Source organism: Linepithema humile, chromosome 4 (genome assembly GCF_040581485.1).
Source record: "Linepithema humile isolate Giens D197 chromosome 4, Lhum_UNIL_v1.0, whole genome shotgun sequence".
Taxonomy (NCBI): Eukaryota; Metazoa; Arthropoda; class Insecta; order Hymenoptera; family Formicidae; genus Linepithema; species Linepithema humile.
The window spans coordinates 5,922,049-5,942,060 of NC_090131.1; the positions used below are offsets into that span (position 1 = coordinate 5,922,049).

The following is a 20,012-nucleotide window of genomic DNA, read 5'->3' on the forward strand; positions in this document are numbered from 1 at the left end:
TTATGGACGCTCGTTAATTAAGACTGACGACGCTGACTGCTGCATGAGAAAAGCGTTTTACATAAGAGTTGCGATGAATAAATTGTATAACAAAGAAACGTCGTGGTCGACATTTGTTCCGCAAAAGTCGATTCGAACAAAGGAAAATATTACGTGAAGTATGAAACGCGCTAAATGTGCACCGTGCGATATATTTTTATCGGGATGCGGAACTTTCCTCGGATGCGACGTACTTCGCAATAAATGCGCGGCCATCAAAATTTTAAAATATCAAGGACGTTGCAATTTAAATGTTTCAAAAGAAAACCGACATACGAGATCACGCTCTACATTTCGCTTGACATTTATAGGTCTCATCGCACTTTATGACTGCGATTATCGACCTAAACATATGACGCCTCTGAAATTACGCGGACGCTAAAAATATGCTGTAAAGAGGTAGCGACTGTTTTACTTGTTAATCCGGACACTCGAGAGTTACACGGGACGTAATCGAGACTCAGTTGCGAGACAGGTGAACGGACGCCCGACGGTTTAATCTCCGTTTAAATTTGTTGTAATAAAGAGACCCTAATCTTAATTATGAGCTAAGAGAATTAATCTCAATGACGGCCGTCCTTAAACATTCTTAATCTCGTCGCTCCAGAGTAAACTTGGCTGGGAAAGCTCGCGGTAATCGCAGCCTCCTTGATATTCATTTAATCGTAAGAGAATTTTTATCGTTGACACGATGTCAAACTTAATAAAACACGCGCTATTTAAAGCAATGTTTTATGAAGCCCGGCGATTTTTCCCAAATATGAGCCTGAACGTTCTTGTTGCAATACGCTTCAAAAATCGCTTAAATCTCGCATACTTCTCGTTAAATTAAAATTAAAATCAAATTAATTGAAGCTAATTTTAATTTAAAAAATTAGTTTCCATTTTCCAATTATATACAAGCGTGTTTGCTGCGACTCTTGATCCAATTGTAAATCTAATATCCACGATAAAGTATTGTAAAATGTATTAAATCCAACAACGTTTGACCCCAAAGTCTCTCTAGTTAAATCCGGTTCGTAGTTGCGGCTTACGTCGTCAGCATGTTACTACTTGTTTGGCAAATCAAGTGTACACTAATTTGTAATAGTAGCTTCGTAATTTCCGCAACAGTCGGGCAATAAACAAGCACCGACGACGACGCTCCGTCCTGAGATCGTATCGATCGCGCGCGTGAGACCGTCCCTCTGGTCTCTCTCGGCCATGCTGTATAATGATCACAGATAAAGGATATTGCACTAGACCTGGCATAGGGAACAGCCAGCTCTCGCGTCATATTATACAGTCCACCCGACGGACGTGGAGAATTAGCAGGCCCAAATCCCTCTCTCCCTCCCTCCCTCCTTCCCACTCTCTCTATCTCTCTCTCTCTCTCTCTCTCTTGCGACGACATAGAATCGCCAACCGAATTTCTCCTTCCGTTTGACAGCGCGGAATTCCCGTCTTTTGTCTTTACATCAAGACCACTGACTGGCAGTCGCGCTAAATTGACGCGTGGCGTAATTACGAGTTAGTAATTTCCTCGCCGCGGGTAAATGACAAACAGCCGGCTAATCACTCGACTCCATCAATAAAGGATATTTACTTGACGCTGTCTTTGTTGCGCTATTTGACACCCGGTCAAGCGTATCAAATCTTTTCCTTTCAACGAGGCCGGGAGTGAAATTGACTATCTAATATTCGTAGAAATTTCGCTATTTTAACAAGAGAAATCTGCATTTGCATGTAATTTAACTTTTCGAACAAATCGTGCGAGCAAATTCGCGAAAATGGAGTCGTTGGAATCGCGTGTTGTGAATAAACTTTTTTGACTCCGCTCGAACGAAACTTTTTTCCAATGGCTTTCCCGCGTGACGCTTATACCTCACAGGTTTTAGGTCGTAGGTCGTGCAATTCGCTCATCCTTTTCCGGGAAACTTTCGATTCCGCTCGCTTCGTGTAGTTCCACGCTGACCTCTAAACGTTCCACAAATCCTTCGCCGCAGTAACGCGCGCGCCATTTATATGTCGCGGCCGTAGCAAGGCCAGAATTAAGTGGCGCGTATAATTACGACAATTGTCGCATAATTGCGCGAATTATAGAAATTACAGTAATAACCCGTCTCATTACACCGTACTGATTATATATTGAGTGCCATAATTAAAATTACAAAATTCGCAGAATAAAGTATTAGCATAAGGTGAAATCTTTATCAATCAGCGGCACCGCATCGGCGCTGCCAATCTATCTGATCGCGAAAGTTTTGCAGCGTTTCGCATTAAAATGTCAGTCGAGTTCGTTTAGGTCCGCGATCTGCTGGAAGCAGCGACGGTATCTCGGGGTACCGACTCATTTGGATCTCATCCCTCAGACACCCCAGGGTATAATCCGTTTGAATTACAGTCGTCAACCCCGTTGCCTTCAGACACGCCTTTACGATCTATTCGTCGGGAGATCGAGCACCTGTTAAAGGTTTCCAGGCAGGATGATGCCGTAGCGTCCGCTTTGGGATTATTCAAAACGCTGACCTTTCGGACGTATTTGTCCGAGTTACTTTGGCCTCATTGAAATTTATGATTCCGCAGCGAAAATTACTTCGCAGTCGTCCAAAATGTTTCCTATTCTATGCGGGCTTTAATTTATGGCACTCAACTCGCTCTCATTCGTCATGTGCAAAGCGCGACTTCCCGTTATGACGTTTAATCTAACATTATTTATATCTCAATTGTGTGACCGCATGAAGAAAAATTACTTTCATTAAACATAATTCTTTGAAATATATTCGGCTATAATCTTTAGAAAATTTGCCCCAGTAAAAAGCAACTGAAGAATTCATTTCCATGCGTATCAAAGCTGGATAATACATATTGCATTTATCTGTCGTATTAATCAGCAGACGGATTGGCGAGCAACACGAGGGCTAATGCAATAGCGCATGTACTAGCGCGCGGCTGCAAATTCCAGCGGAAAAAGCGCTATTATGTTCGGTACTATCGCGTCGACGAATCTCTTTCATCGTCTTACGGCCATCGTCGTCGCCTTAGAGCGCTCGTAAACATCCCCTTAAAAATATTCAGAAGTTGCTGTCGTTTGTCGATGGCTGCAAGCCGAGTCAAAGTGCGTCGTTACGTCTCATAGTCGCTGCAACGCATATAGACTCTCTCTCTCTCCCTTTCTTCCTTATATCATCATCTTCGTTTCGCTGTCACGCAGCCGCGGCTTCGAAGGCTGGGTTGCTAAAGAGGGCGGAAAACGAACGGAAAAGGGCGCACGCTGAAAGAGGGTGATGCGAGCGAGTGGCGCAGGAGACAGCCGGTCGTCGCTGAAAGTTTTAAAGTTATTCCAGAGGTAAATACAGTCAGGGCGGCAGTAGCTATTGCATGTTTTATATCGCCCTCCCGGTCTTTTTCCCGGGGGGTGTCGGGGAAAGGGGAGGAGGCGTGAGAATGCATTACGTGACGATAATCTCTTTCGTCTCAGATTATGATATGCGAAAATTATTCTGCTTTCCGACGGCGAAAAATGTGAGAACGAGCTCGCTCGCGTTTCTCTATTACTATTCGAATAACACGGCTGAAAACTCGTCAGTGCGCCCGTGGCTTTTACCACGTTACGAAAAACACGCGCATATATATTTAATAAAGGCATAATCCTGCATCTAATTTCTACTTATAAAAATGAAATTTCATAAAAGTTAAAAAACTACTGTTGAAAACTCGCGCGTTGCTTCTTTGACAATTTTTACCTTTGCGCAACTTTTTTTCTTTGCGAACATTAAATTAATTAGAAAGACTCGCGCTCTATTTCTAATCTCTGAAAAATATTAACATTGTTGTACGGAAATATCGTGCCGTATTTTTGATTCAGCGGAAGAGATTTCTATCGGGAAAAAAATTACAGGAATTGATAGAGGAGGAAGTATGACATAATATTTTCATCGAGGCTCGCAAATTTAGTTTGCAGACGATTGGAGAGAAGCTGATGAGACCAGTTGTCCACGAGCGTCGAAGTAAAATAATTGTTCCACGATAATAATTTTGTTACATCGACGAGGAAAATACGGATGGGAAGCGCGTTTCGTTATTTTCCGTATAATATTAAAATCGCATCGCTTTGATCGCTAGCATCGACACAATCCGATTTCGCGGATATTCTGCGCGCATATATATATATTTTGTACATTCGATACTGTTGTGAAATAAAAAAAAAATGATATAATAAATCCATTTATACATAACAAAATATAGTGACATAGGCTGAAAATTAAATTACAAATTCCTTTCATTTATGTAAGCCATATAAATTAACAAATAATCCTAAGACAAACGCAAATTACTATATTTCAAATAAAAAAATTTACGAGCATTTTACTTTATAATTTATAATCATGATTTATAACATGAAAGAATTGTGATTTAAAAAGATGACGCGTGTTTGAAATGTATCGATCGAAATAATATAAATGTGCAGTTTTTAAAGACCGTTGATGTTTTTACTAATTTATGCATTTTTCTCCAATCGGCACGTGTGCAAACATGAAGAATGTTTAGGAGTTAACTATCAAAAATACGACTCGACGTTTTTCTCGAGAAAAAGGAAGGAGAATGAACCGACGAATAACGAGGAAGAGAAGAAAAGACAAGGAATAGAAGGGTCGTAGACAACGTAGGTCTAACCGATGTGGAGCCAGAAGGTTCCTCTCAAAACTTCGGAATTTATTCTTGTGTTAAGCGCCCGCGCGTCTTGGGAAAGTTACCGCGTGTTTGCTCGTAGCCTCCGACCGAAATAATTATGCCATAATAATGATATTGTTGGTTGGAAATGTTGAGGCTCTACCGGAGCTTGTTGTTTAAAAAAATACCGCGTAACGTTCGCTCTCGCCGAGATATAATTAATGCCCGTTCAGCGAACTTTACCGGTTTACCTGTTGTACGCACACATGCACGCGCGCGGAGGTGTTTGACGGTGCGCTAATATTTTACACGCAAATTTCTTCGTCTTATTTTCGTTAAAAATATTTATCACGGTTTTCAACAGGCTGCTCACCGCAGAGTTGTGTTACGCAAAATTCATTCGATTATGTTTAATTACTTTATCCGCGGTAATGTCCTTAGTTATTGTTTCAACAGAAGTTTCCATCGAGATTTAATAAATTCGGGCGATCGATATTCGCCATTTATTCATCGCAAAACAAGCGCTATTAGCGTGGCGAGCTGGCATCTGTCACGCGCTAACTATTCTAATCTCTGGTACGCCGAATGCATTTGTAAGGGGAAGCCAAGTGCAGTCCAAAGTCGAAAGTTAGTATCACGATATGCGCCCTGTTAGGAACGGCTTCGCCATAACACGATGGCTTGACAAGAGTCGGGGGATAGGAAGCGACGAGAGTATTAACTGCCGACATAATTATCAATTTGCACGGTTCGTTCACTTGATTAGACCGATGGAGTTACCATGGCAGATCTCATGCAAGCGAGTTTCGATGCGTTTTTCAGTGTCGCCGTGTGTGGAATTAATTCCACAACTGAGCCAAGATTTGCGCGTTTTAATTTTGTTTTAATTAATGGTGTGCAAAATTAAATAGCTGTAAGTTATAACGCGGAAGTTGCGCGCGGAAACTTTCGCGGATTAAAACAATTTGAAAAATGGACGGAACTTTCGCCGAGAGCGTTTGATGAAAAATTCACTCACCTGCACCATTAACGAGATCGCCACCAGGCCTTGACTTTTATGCTGCGCCTCGCTCATATTGTGATACAGTTCGGCGTTGAAGCCGTAGATTTGTATCTGCAACAGAAAAAAACACAAGGAAAATTATTTCCCGGCGGAGTCGTGCCGCGAGCGCAACCGTATCTCCCGTAATGCGCGATCCCGCCGACAAATTTCGTCGCACGAACAAATATTCTCGAGTTTAGAGTTTAGATTCCGGAACATTTCGCGCCCGACGACGTCTCATACGTTGTTTCCCTCGTTGCCCCTTACCTCTATCCTATCTCTCCTCATGAGATCGTCTCGCTACAATCAACGTTCTTCGCCGACAGTTGCCGGTTTTATCACACCTAATTAAACGCGCTCGACGCATTAAATATTAAGTACAATTTTTTTGGAAATCTATATAATAGATTTCCAAATTATAATCAGGTAAAGTAATCAGTGCAGTGTCAAATCAAGTATCAATTTCGATAAAAAGATATTGATTTTTATAATTATTGAAAAATGTATCTTTATATCGTTTAAAAATATAACGTCAATATGATGAAAGTAAAATTAAAATTTTTTATTATGTATCTCTACTTGATATACGCTATTATATTAAAAGTTTAAGAAATCGATGGAAGATTCCATAATATGAATTTATATAATCTATGCTTTCAAGATACTCGGTTTCTTCTTGTACCTCCTCTAAATAAACATTCCACAAATATTTATCGAACACATACCTATTAAATCGCATTCTTATGTGAGTATATAAATCTCATAACTTCAAAAGCACCAAGCGTATACTATACGCAGATGCACTTCAACCTTTGACATTTTTGTCCCGCCTTCTTATCTTCTTTAGAATCTTCATTTTTAGTAAACGGAAATATTCTTTCATACTGTGCACTTTTTGCAGAAATATTGAATATAAGCGAGAATAAAATTTTTCTCCATTCTTCGATGCCTGATGATATTTGGCCCTTAATGTACTTTCATGTTTTGTGTATATAAAAATATGATCTTTTTTTTTATTATTGCAATAATATTATATTATGATTGAAACATATACCTCTGTTTTTATTACAATTTTTACGTTATCAAAATAATTTAAAAACATCGATGTTATTAGCTTTCAAAATTTTAAATAAAACCGATAATAAAACGTTAGTAAAAAAATTAGAGTTATTTTTATTCTAAATGTATATACTATCAAACAGCGTTTCAATCTGCTTTTAAAGCTTGCTTTATAACAATATGTTTTATCGTGGTTTAGTATATTGTATTACGTTTGTCGTAAAAGTTCAGCTGCTTAAGTAAATTAAACGTTACCTACGCAGAGATCAAATATACATCGTATACATAAAAAATCGCGAGAAGTGCTGTAAATAAAGTGTAAAAATCATTAAAGGATCACGTGACAGCACACTAGAAGGCAGTAATTTGAAATCTGTAACTTTTTCCTTCAATAAACAATATCTCAGATATCCATCTTTTTATATATTAAAGAACTTCTTATATAAAATACGAACATAATCCTGATTAAATATTAACATTTCTCCCTCAGCCTGTGATTCTTGATGAGAAAACAAATAAGTTTAAAAACATTTCATGGCAAGCCTGTGATGTAATCCATTTTTCTTCAGCCAAGTAGCAAAACGGATCTATCGCCAGCGTGCACGCTAGAGAGCGATGTTCAGTTTATAGAGGAACAGAAACCAAGTCGCTCGTGAAATGTATCTTGTTTTTGGAACATACATCTCGTTTCGTGTCTCATTTCCCGCGTATGTCACCTGCTATAAGTTCTGTATGCTGGATAAGGCGCAGAAAAGATACCGACGACATGTACGTGTCTACTTCGCGAAGAAAAGGATTTCGCCGCGATCGCTTTTCTTTACAGTGTTCTCTCTCTCTTTCTCTTTCTTTCTCTCTTATATTTCCCCTTTTGTTTCCTCGGTCTCGTCCTTTTTTCACCGCATCCGTATATCTGTTTCTTTCTGCAGGTAATGGCATTGCCACGGCACTTCCGGTTGTGCCTAAGGGTATCTGAAATGCCCGCGACACGACGAGTCTTCTTCAAAGACGGCGCGACGGATGGGGACGAGAATATGAAGGATAGAGGAGTGATGCAAAATACGGGAAAAAAAGAACACGGAATGCAGAGAAGAGGAGCGGGAGGATTGCCGGGGGTGAGTGTAAATCCACTGCGTCTGATCAAAGTACGACTCATACCACTAGAAATAGGAAAGATTCTCTCTTTCTTTTCATTTTCGTGAAATTTTCTCCCGCCCACTGCCTCTCCTTCAATGCGGCGTCTCCTCATCTTTTCTGCCTTTTAGCAGAATATTTTTCTCTTGGTGGCATTCTGTTCATCGAAGAAGGCGTCTTCCGCCGTCACGTAAAACGTTGAAAAATCTTGTATCATACGCGATTCTATTCTAATCACGACGAGGCACAATGGATAATTTATCGATGCGATATCGATAGGACAGAAATAAAGAGAGTGCGTTCACGTGTTAATGCACTTGAAAAATTTAAAGTATAATTGAAATCAGATGTTATATCTATACTCTTTATGTCAATCGTAATTAAAATACGGATAAGATATTTAAGTAGCAAGTGTGTGAATATTCATAGACTCATAATAGCATTGTATTGAATATTCGCGAATCGATTCTTTCACATAATAACTCGTAAAATGAGCAAAAGGCAAAGTTTTAACTAATTATTATCGTCATCGAAACATATTCGCTGTATATTTTCATTATTTTTATACCCCTAAATAATATATTTGCATTTTAATTTGTCACATTTGTTATGTGAATTCAAATCTTCAATTTTTTAAGATAAAAGGCAAACATAGTAATAAAACTGCGAGTAAAGTTTGTCCGACGCAACTTTCCGACAAGTTTAAAAGAAAGAAGAAATTATGTGAATCAGCAAAGCGACTTATTTAGACGTTTGATTGACGGTTTTTACATGCAAACTGGAAGTCTCAATATTTATCGCGGGTAAACAGAGGTGGAAGTTAGGTACGAAAACAACAATGTCTGTGGAGAGTTCAAGAAGCATTCATTCAAACTTCATGAAATTTAATGCATGAATATATTTCAAAACTATTTACAACCGGCTTTGAGGAAAATCAAGAATATGTGCATTTACCTATCGTAACTTTTACTATCATCGTTATGTGGTGTTGTCACATAACACATGTTTTAATAGATTTTCGGTTGCTGTTTAAAGATATTCTGTTAAGCAAATTAAAAAAAAATACAGCATAAATATTTGTTTTTGCAAAAAGCATCAAATAATAAATTTATGATCGTATATGGCATTTATATATCTTATTTACTTGATTTCGTTAAAGCCATTAGTTGCTTGAATACTTTCAGTATAATTATACGTAATTTAAATAATTAAAATTTTCTTTCGTTATTTTCTTTCGAGATACCTTATGCAGTCAGTCAATATGACTGAGGATAGAAATACATTATTAAGAAGCACTCTGACGACAAATCAGCTTTCAGCGTACTCGTTATAACGCTGATTCGCAAAACAGATTCGCAAACGTAGCTTATTCCTTGAGTATTATAAAGCAGATCATAGCAGAAATATCTTCTCTTTCTCTCGTTTTAAGCTCCTTTCCCTCCATTCAACAAATGAAACAATTTATGTGAAATCTATAATATAAAATGTGATCTCGTCGTAACGTAATATAAGCTAAAAATCATGACAACAGAACTATAACATATAATATTATTTCAAATTGTTTATAAAAAAGCGTCATCTATAATGTATAATTTTTATACGATGTAGAGTGTTTTGTGAGAATAATTCGTACAATGAATCGAAAGCAGAAACTTTTGCTAATGTTTTTCTTCTGATTTGCAAAAAAAAATAAAAATTATTCAAAAACGACCGCTGACTTTTTTTTCTTCGTTATCTCTAGAGTTTGGATAAAACTCTGCGGCTTTTAGCTACGCGATGATCCCAAAATTCGTTGTCACGGGCGAGCAAAATCCCACTTGACGACCACGCTAAGGCGGTATATAGTCGAGCTTTCTGAAATTTGCTACGTCCTAGAAATTCGGAATTCACCGCGGGTAACCCGCGAAGTGCCGAGCTGGCCCTCTTTGCCTCTAAGCACCTTCACTCCATGTGTACCATCCGATCTCATCGTATCTTCTGCACTCTGCCTCTCATCCTGGCCCGATGCCTCTTTCACGACCACCTCCTTGGCGCTTTACCCGCCACTTTGCCCGCCACTAGAGCATAATCACCACCCCCGCAAAGACAGCGACGTGCTCACAAGCACAGTCGCGCATTCGGTAAACGCATTATCTTCTCTTTAAGCGGTTCCGGCGACAGTCGCGGGTGAAAATTATTTTTACGCGCGTCTGAAGCTAATTGTCGAGCAGAAGCTATTCCGGAATGATGAAAGTAGCGTCATTTCGGGCGCCAGTTTTATTAAGCGCGGCCAAAATTAAGTATAATTCATCTATATATTTTCAAGCTAAAGCTCTCCATTAAGAATTTGGTAATAAATACGATATTTCTGGATTGTCTGGTATTGTAAGTACTTTGCATTATTATCCACTTGCGCAGCGATAATACTGAACAGTAATAGTAACTAATATGACAACACTAGTTAACCTATTGGCCTGGACCTGCGAGGCTATCTTGCAGTTACAATACAAGCTGTCCGACTGGTTGCACGAAACTGTCTGGCGTGCAAACTTTGTTTGAATCTGATTACAAACAATTTACATTGCCTTCCACTCGCGCAAATAGCACTCCATGAAAACGCTAAATATACAAACTTTCATTAAGTGTTACTACTTTTTTATTGCACATTCGTATGCCAAAAAGATTCTCCCGATAGTCCGCAAAATAAAATCATAGGGATGGAAGATAAAACTATTTCTCCTAATCAAGTGATACGCTCTTATATTCATAACATCGTATGTATTCTTCCTGCGCCGCGGCTCCACTTTGGAAAGCAGGTGATAACGCCCTGCGACGAGTCACGGTCGATATGAATATTCGATACGCGCGGTTCATTCGCTGGATGCATCAGGTGTGAAATCAGTGAGTGCAATCGCATGGGTGGGTGTACTAAACTGAAAAATCGGCACCTCGGGATATGCAAGGTCGTTTATACAAAGTGCTCGCCAAAAAGTGTAAAATATCTTTATCAAGTATGAAATCGCTCCTTTTTTCCCCTCCTGCGTTCAATTTAAGCGTGAAAATGCGAAAGCTCAGACGTTATTTGATATTAAAAATTGAATTCGACGCGCGTGTTATATCCAAAAGATTAAAGCAACTCGATTCAACGTATATATAGGACGGAGTTCTCCGTAATTCGATAACAAATTTTAACGTGTTGTCAGTATAATTCCTGTTCAACAAATGTTCGATCCGGCGCTCTAAATTATAATTACACAAGATTTAAGTTATTGGGTTACAACTTAATCCTGCAGTATGCACAGCAGGCTGTGCATAATAAACAATTAGCTGTAGGCAAATAAACCGTGGCCAATAAAACGGGTAGATTAAAATCTGTGCTGTGATAGAGTTAATAAGACGAGAACGTCAATTGTTATAATTAAAGAGTGAAATATTGCGAATTGAGGACCGCAGAACGATATTAAAGCGAACAACGGTGCGAACGCTCGAACGTTTAACGCCTCACTAAAATTCAACGTCGCGTGTTTGTCAGCTTATATGTTTGGGAAATTCAATTTCTCATTAATGTTTAAACGCCGAAGATAAACGGATCGCCGCAAAATGGACGGGACATCACGCATCATGGGTAAAATAGCCACAACTTGATAGGTGAATTAAAGCGTCAATGAAAATTCATGTTTTGTGCACATTGTCCGCTCGCCGGCACTTAATTTCTATCAATCTTCAATTTTCGATCCCGTCCGTTTCTGACACATTCTCTCTCGTATATTCTGTTTTAATCTGATATTTTATTATTTTAGGTCAGAAAACTAAAAACATATTTTTAAGCATTTGAATATCAATGTCCTCACAAGCTTCTCATTTCAAAGATATTATTTTTACATTTTTGTTGAAAAATTCCAATAGAAATATTATTTATTGAAAAAAAAATTAACCTTAAAACAAGGTTTTTCCACTCCATTACTTTTTTCTCTTGGAAAACCCGTCTGCAAGCATGTGCAGGTTTCAAGAGTTAATAAAATAGAGTTAGTGAAATTGTTATTTTCATCGGCTTCTTTAAGCAGGAACGCGCTTAATGACCCGTTTCTATCATTCGGCACAAAATTACTGCCACCGGTGCAACCCTCACGCTGCGCCATTACTTATGTCTTTTTTCTCAGATTCGCGAGGACGTGCATCAAGGATAATTCACGTATTAGAGGGTGCGCTTATGGCGTTCTTGCGGCCTATGGGCATGCCATCACGATTTCTGGCACAATGCGCTATTCTACTATGATAGATATACAGCTGTAATGCCGCGCATCCTCCTCCTCTCACCAACCCGACCCTTCCACCCGACGGCTCTATATTAACCCGCGAGTGTGTGCTTGCAGCGCAGACACGAACGTCTATACAGGTACAACGACGTGACAATATACAGCGAGATACGCGCGCATTAATATGTAGATGCGTATATATAAGGTACACACGGGCCGTCTGAGAGTTCCTACTATTCATATGTAGATGCGTCTTGCGTCATTTCGCTGGAAAAACCGCCAAGTACTCCATTACCGTCCGAGCGTTACGTCGTCCCGTACGGGCGCGTTATGCCGCGTTGGCGTTAATTGAATGCCGGGGATTATACTTTCAAATTATTGCTAATTACGTTTTAGCGTCGTTGATAAAGTTAACCCCGCGGAACGGCGTGTAAAAAGCCTTCCTTGCGGCGCCGGATTATCGTCTATCTGTGTTTGTCCAGAGCTTTTGATTCTCGTGCCTTCGCGCGCCAACGTACGCACCAACGAGGACGTGCGCAGGAGCGTTCCTTCGATATTCCAATTTCCCGTCGTTAATATCGGTTGCGCGAATGTATAGCACTTATGACAATGACTGGCAGTCATTGCCACTTATCGGCGGCTTTCGTTTCAATTAAATCAATTATCGCGTGCCGCGCGGCCGGAATTTTATTAAATAAAAGCGGATGACGTATGCGAGCGCGGTTCTCGCGCGAAAATATGACAGGCATCGCATCAGTTCTGCGCCCAACAATGTAGCGTGAACAAAATTAATTAATAAGATACCGAAACTGCGCGTGCGAGCGCTCGTGACACATTACATCATTCCGCGATCCAATTAAGTCGGATCGATAATTATTATTTTATTTGTCAGAGTTATGGAGAGCCTGTGTGTTAATACGGTAACACTGACCGCTGTGAAATTTTAATGACGTTCAAATAGGCGCGGAGTGCGGCCGTCCGACCGCCGAGAGCGACACTGGAGTTTTACGAGAGCGGAAAAAAAAGAGCCATGGACACCCTCGAGCCCCGGTGACCTTTTAACACAAACCGGAAGTAAGAGGGGCTCGTGACAACACACAATCGCGACGCGACGAGGGTCGTTCAACTATAAACGACCACTACAATTACGGAAACGCGCGCTAGGGCCTCTCGACTGGTTAAAGCTCTGCACAGAATAATTAAGCGAATATACGCGCTACCATTTCGGATTTCCCTTTATTCCATACGTTCAGCGCGCGCTCGCAACTCCGTGGGGACATTGCCGTAAAAAGAGTTCCGCTGTAAACTTAATGACGAAACTGGAAAATTAACAGATTGAGGGACAATTCGCAAATCTATTGTTACCGCGGAATGTATAAACGCGGCAATATTATATGTAAACATACAAAAGATAATTATCTGTTGCTTTACTCGCAGCTTTAATTTAGCGTGAACAGTATTCACGCAATTTCGCATAATGCTTCGGTTTAAAGGTATTAGCATCTATGATAATATTAAAAAATAATATATTAATGTTAGAGGCAGTGAGATAATGCTGAATGTAATTTTATTGTTGTCCTTACGCGAACCATTCGCGCGCGATGAAGTGCGCCAATAGCAGCGGCTAGCTTTAAGGTATTAGCATCCTTCCAAACAATTCCCAACGTCCGCGTTCCACACGCTGGACGCCATGCAGAAATTAAACCAATTATGCCTGTCAATTTGTGTACGCTCCGGTGGCATAATCATAGCACTCGAATCCCGTGCCACGTTGTTTGACCATTAGTGGGTATACCAGCTGTCAGAGTGCCGCTCCTATAAGGACCCTCCGCATCCTACGTTGCATTTGCACTGCCACCGTTCTGTTTCGATTTTGACGTCGGAATCGATCGATTAAATCTTCGAAGTTTACGTTGAAATCCAAGTTACAAAAAATAATGAAATATTATACTTCGAAAACCGAGAGAAAAATTTGTTGCAAAAATTACAATTAAACATTTCTGTCATGCTCATTCAGTAATTAATTTTTCAAAACTGATTTTAAATTGATGCGACAAATTTTTTCTCTAAACATTCGTTTAAAAGATAAAATATTTATAGAATGTAAAATATGTATTATTTTTCTATTTACGTAGAAATAATTGCAATTTCGTAAAAATCAGTATTAGTAAATTATTGCTTCATCTAGCGGAACATTGTACAATTTTAGCTTCGTAAAAACCAGTAATTATAATTTACAAGACTTTCATTGTTTCCAAAATAATTTACGTTCCGAAATCGGGATAAAGGCAGCTTGAAATACGTCTACATCGCGCGAAAATACATTCTATATATTTAGCAGCTATTTTCCACATCCATCGATCTATTCTTCGCGCGCCGTTTCCAAGTAAAATCTTCTCTCGCAATCCGATCTCAAACACAATTGAGCAAAATCGCCATCGACGTTTCTTACGTGATCGATGACGGACAATGGTACGCAGCGCGTGTGGTTTGCCCAATTTGGCCGGGCGCAGCGGCCATAAATTCGCGACCGGTCTCGACAGAGGGGCCTGTCTGCCGGGTAGGCAGACATACTCCCATGGACATCCGTTTTCCTGAAGGGGAGGGACGCGCGCGGGAGGATAGACGGACCCCATTCGAGGAGGCGCACTCGAGGCACTCCATCAGCTGCTCCTCGAGTAGGCTTTCGGCATCAAAGCGGCTCGTCGTCCCTCAAACACGCCGGTAATGGGTCAGACTCGCTCGAGTGTCGTGGCTCTTGGAATCCCCTTGTCCTCCCAGGCTCGGGCTTTCAAACCGAGCCCTCTCCCACCGACGCCGCCCGGGCCGCTAACCACCCCGTATCCCCTTCGCGTCCCCCCCCCTCCCCTCCTCGTCCATAGACGCGTCGATCTCTCTCTCTCCCTGCTACGGGCTTTCCAAGCACGTATTAATGCAGATTTCATTATGCGCGCTGCCAACGCCCCAGCCATGATCCTGCGGCCCCGTCGCCGGCCGTGTTTACGCGGCCAAGATGCCGCCGCTGCAGCTTGAATTATTCGCGTCCCTTTGACGCTACGGAACTATGCGGGTCCTTCAGCGGCGCTGATTAATCGCCTGGCTTTTTAACGCGCCGCTGCCGCTAACGACGCTGCTGTTACATTTGAATGCAAATCGTGTAACGAGCTCGTGTGGCTACGAGCTGTTAGCCCCGGCTGATGGAGCAGCGCGAAAATGTTTGTTTTCTCGCGATAGATGCGAGTAATTAAAAATCAAGATCCCGAGAGAGTGTTTTTACCGAGATTATGTGTACACGCGCGATAAATTGCGGTTATACTGGAAATTTTATTTTATTCCACAAAGGAGACCAGCGAGAGAAGAAATTTTGACATTTAATTTTGCAGCTTCGGTTCATTTGTATCGGTATGCTTCCATTGAGAGTGGTCTCTTTCTAAATTGAACGAGTAACTTTTGTCATTGAATACACACACGCCTATTGAACACTCGGCATTATGGCACATCTAGCATAATGCGCCGTGTGTGTCGATACCGAATGTAATTGTGTTTGCTCTCTCCGCCGGGAGTGCTGAATTAATGATCAATAAACACGTTATGCTCTCTTTATTGACTATAAAGGTTTGTTACGTTATGTTACATGCCACGCGATTATCGCATTATATTTATCTGCCTAATATTGGTATACCTTCCTCATTATCCATCCGCGAAATTCAAAATATCTCGAATACGCAATGTGAACATCTCGATCCATTAAGGGCTACGTTTTATTTTTCGCACGAAAAATACTTTTTTTGCGAAATTTTTTTTTCCAGTACAATAGAAACAAATATTCTTTTTAATAAAATATTAAAATCAATTCGGGATACAATATCGGTAGAGTTTTTCTCGTTTAAAGTGTGACCAGCTTTTACTCGGTCTAAGACCGCGATCGATTTGGCAAGGAAGTACCGGGCCTGCTCTTCTTGCAGCTAGCAAATTAATTCACATACGCTCCGAGGTGGCCGGAGTTCCATATAGAGGAGCGGCGTAAGCTACGACGAGGGGTGGTAGACCATACGATGGTAGGTGACTGACTTTGATTCACGGCGCCATTGAAAGCCCGTTCTTCACCGAGGACGCAAGGATATAATGATCGCCGACCCCGCATTTGGCGATTTTCCCGGTGTCTCACGGAACAGCAATACATTTATTGCAACTCCTACGTGTAGCGCTCTAAATCACGGCGTATCGAATCTTAGCGCAGCAAAAATATTATCGTGATATATTTTATACATGTGTGTTCGTTCGCGAGTTTTTTTTCCTCGACGCGGAATTTTTCGAAAAATCTAAGTCCAAAACGCGTCAAGATGGAAACTATGTATCTCTGGATTCCTGTGCATGTCGAAATAAAAATACACTCCTGAGTCTGGAAACTGCATATCTAAATTCCTTCGTATCTTGAGCTAGATGGTATTCAACATTCTTCTATTCACGTATCGCACCTGATATCACACGCACACGTCTGGAAGAATGTACGAGATCGATATTCTGGATTTACCTCGTGACACACATCTTATATCATGCTTGAGAAACGAATTGGGAATTGAGTTTTATCTCCAAATAAAGATAACTTTCGCAATATTATAAAATATCCTGGAAAATCTTGCGCAGATTATCTCTTTGCAATGTGCCGGCATTGAGAAAGCATACACTAGCATTTCAGAAATATTTTATATTGTCTGATAAATAATTAATTGTGTCTCTATCGCAATTATAAAGATGTGTCATATCTTTGTAGAGAAATCACTTTTAATCGGAATTTCTGCAAATTAAATTTTATGCATAACGTTGCATTAAGCAAGATTATATTCACAAGTTTTAAGCAGAATCAAAATATCAGGCATCAATAATCTCAGATATAATTAATTACAACATCGCGTGGTTGAATTATATCGTCAATTAACTTTGTATCGATTTCAAGCACGCTGAAGAAATAATGCTTATGATTATTAGCTGTTGAACAAAGTCATTCCTTTTCTTGTACGAGAGCCACGTTATAATTAATTTTTCTCTTACAATTATTTTTTATATAAAATTAATTAGTTAAGTAACATAACATAATATTTAAACATATAAATAAAACTCTAATCACTTTTTCAAGCAATCCAGCAGGTAGCGAATAATAATTTTATTGCGACTTAGTTGGCCGCTTATTTAATCGTATTTGCAATATTCGAATTGAATTATGTCGATGCTTGTAACTCATTACCGCTATCTAAGAGGATTTGCGAACCAGAAAGGTGGTTATTATTGGCATATTGAATTTTACGTGCACCGAGTTTTAATAAATGAGAAATCCGTGTTAGTCGTATCATCGAATCGACATTCTACAAATGCATTTAGACTTCTTGATTATCGATTCTCGATAATTACCTCTGGTTGCGCGGATTCATTAATCTGCCCTTTTTAGTCATTAAGAAAAAAGGATGGAGAAGTATTCTTCGACCTGTATTTACGAGAGTACTAATCGATATTACATTTCCGCCGATTCAAGTACGCCCGCGCGCTTTCGGAAGTTTAATTTTTTAGCAGACTTGCTAATACCTCTCGTGTGGAATCTGTGTTCGCCAACATCCTATTGAGAACTTTTCCATCGCAATTTATCTTGCGAAGAATATCGCATTTATTTTCATTTTTTATCACCCGATACTGCGCTCATTTTCCAGAAATTTCAATCTTTTTTGCACAACAGTTGCGAAAATAATTCTGTAAATCTGAAAATGGACTTTATCCTTCAACGTGATAATTTTCCAGAGAAATTCATAAAATATTAGAAAATCTCGTTGCGGTCGACGGCGCCAAAGTCATCACGATTCCATTTTCCGGTTTAGAAACTTAGCACGTCGATGATAGCGGATCGTGCTATTATTTTGTGGGTTTAAGAAAATTGGATCGCACAGGGAGAGAAAGAGGTGGTGCGCGGCTTGCCTTCGAGAGAAATAAACGGGTCATAGTTAATTGGGTCGCTGTCATGTCCCGTTTAACGAATGTTTAATTTGTTTCGTTACGATGCCGGCACGTAATTAATTTCAATTAATTATATCGTCACTCTCGGGTCATCCTCCGTTCCCGTTTCACGGCAATGATTTTGCGTACAGCTCATTCGCGAATAAAATCACGTTCGCCAATATGCAAAATTTTACGAGGGAGCCGTGTCTGCCGGCGCGCTCGTGTCACAGACACGGCATTCGACTGCATTGCGGTTATAATTAATTGGCAAACTGCAAATTACATGATAATCCTAATTATTTGTCGCTTTGTAAAGCGATTGCTAGGATAATGGCGTGATTAGAATTTCATGATTGTCTGTATCAAGCGTGTGGTCAGCGTAACCGAAAACCTGGAATTGCAGTTACGATTGTAAGTATATTACTCCAATCGTATGATAAACTCTACAATTAGTTAAAGTGCACCAAGCGCGCAATTGTGAATCCACAAGGTGGACATTCGTGTCCAGATGCAACAATGTCCGGCAAATCGCAAAATTGTTTCGCGTCGTAAAATTATTTTTACTTGTTTTCAAAACGTCATATATTTCTTTCAATATCTTCAATTTTGAGTCTTTAATCCTAATATTATTAATGTCCTACTTATTGCTCGCGCATAAATATATTATATATATATTCTTGCAAATTAACGGAGATACGTATCCGTGGACTTCTCTCGAAAAAAAGAATCCGTGATGAGTACGGTAATTGAAACGCGCATCAATGTGTAATTTACGCTCAAACTGATCCTCAAAATGGATTTTCACAGACTAAACGGTACATGTCCATTAAAAAATACAAGCACTTTTACATAGGTGCAATGAGAATCTACAATCTGCATTAATTCGCCGATAATCCGAAAATGGTTCCTCTTTCCCTTATTGGTCTTTTCTCATTTATAAATATAAAGGAATTTATTAATGCTTTCGGATTTGTGCACAATAAACGGATAAATATTTCCAAAATGATTAAAATTTAAAGATTTTGCCCAATATATATCTTATATTTTATGCACACTAAATTTAAAAAAATTCTAAATTGCGACAAAATGTAGATGGAAATATCCGGTGGAAATATTCTGTTTTTTATTATTAAAACTGATTGATGGATGTAAATACGCGGCTATTTCTATTCCATTTGATTATTTCAATCCCGTTTCATCAATGATTAACTGATTTTTCGCAATATTTATATTGATATTTATCAATTTAAATGTAATTCGATCACGATGCCGCATTCACGAGATTTTTTCTTAGCAATCTTTCGTCTGATATATTATGTGTCTTACTCACCTCGGCAGGGAAAGCGTAGTTATTGATGTGATGCTCGGAACCGTGAGCATCGTCCATTCCATAGTGAATATATATTTCTTCGAACTGATAGTGATATGCGAGCGGGCCACCAGTTATATTGACTCGTATCTTCGCCTCCCTGTCCGCTTTAAACACCAGGAACTGCCCGGTGTTGTGTAAGTGTCCGGAAATCTGAAAGCAAAATTGATCGAAGCCTGTTAGTTTCGTAATGGACTCGGCGAGCGAAATACAATTAAATAGACGCATTTAAATAGTGAATATGACTGCATTAATTGATTGATGGTGAAGATAAAAAGAAGGCTCGCTACGTATCCTTAAAGCTTTTTGATCGACGTAGCCTCTGAAAGGTAATAGCAATGCAATAAAAAATTATAATGGAAAAGTTAAATTAACTGAAAAAGAATTCAACGGTATCAAAAAGTAACAAATTATAAAGTTTCTAAGTTGGCGCAAGCTTGATCTATTTGTATAAATTTTGCAAGTCTCAATGCGCAGGATATTTAATGCTAATTCGATG

The 20,012-nt window shown here is 39.6% G+C and overlaps 1 protein-coding gene across 5 annotated transcripts in view; it reads right to left on the minus strand.

Annotated features, from left to right (window-relative positions):
• The window catches only part of CARPA (Carbonic anhydrase-related protein A), a 136,511-nt gene that overhangs the window by 15,587 nt on the left and 100,912 nt on the right, over positions 1-20,012 (minus strand). For all 5 annotated transcript variants that reach the window (XR_001100730.2, XM_012366521.2, XM_012366522.2 and 2 more), the window contains 2 exons: positions 19,475-19,666; positions 5,711-5,806 (listed from right to left, as the gene is read on the minus strand). Coding sequence is in view for 4 of the 5 variants with exons in the window: in XM_012366521.2 (XP_012221944.1) it covers positions 5,711-5,806; positions 19,475-19,666 (288 nt within the window). In the remaining variant the exon portion in view is untranslated. The remainder of the gene's footprint in view (positions 1-5,710; positions 5,807-19,474; positions 19,667-20,012) is intronic.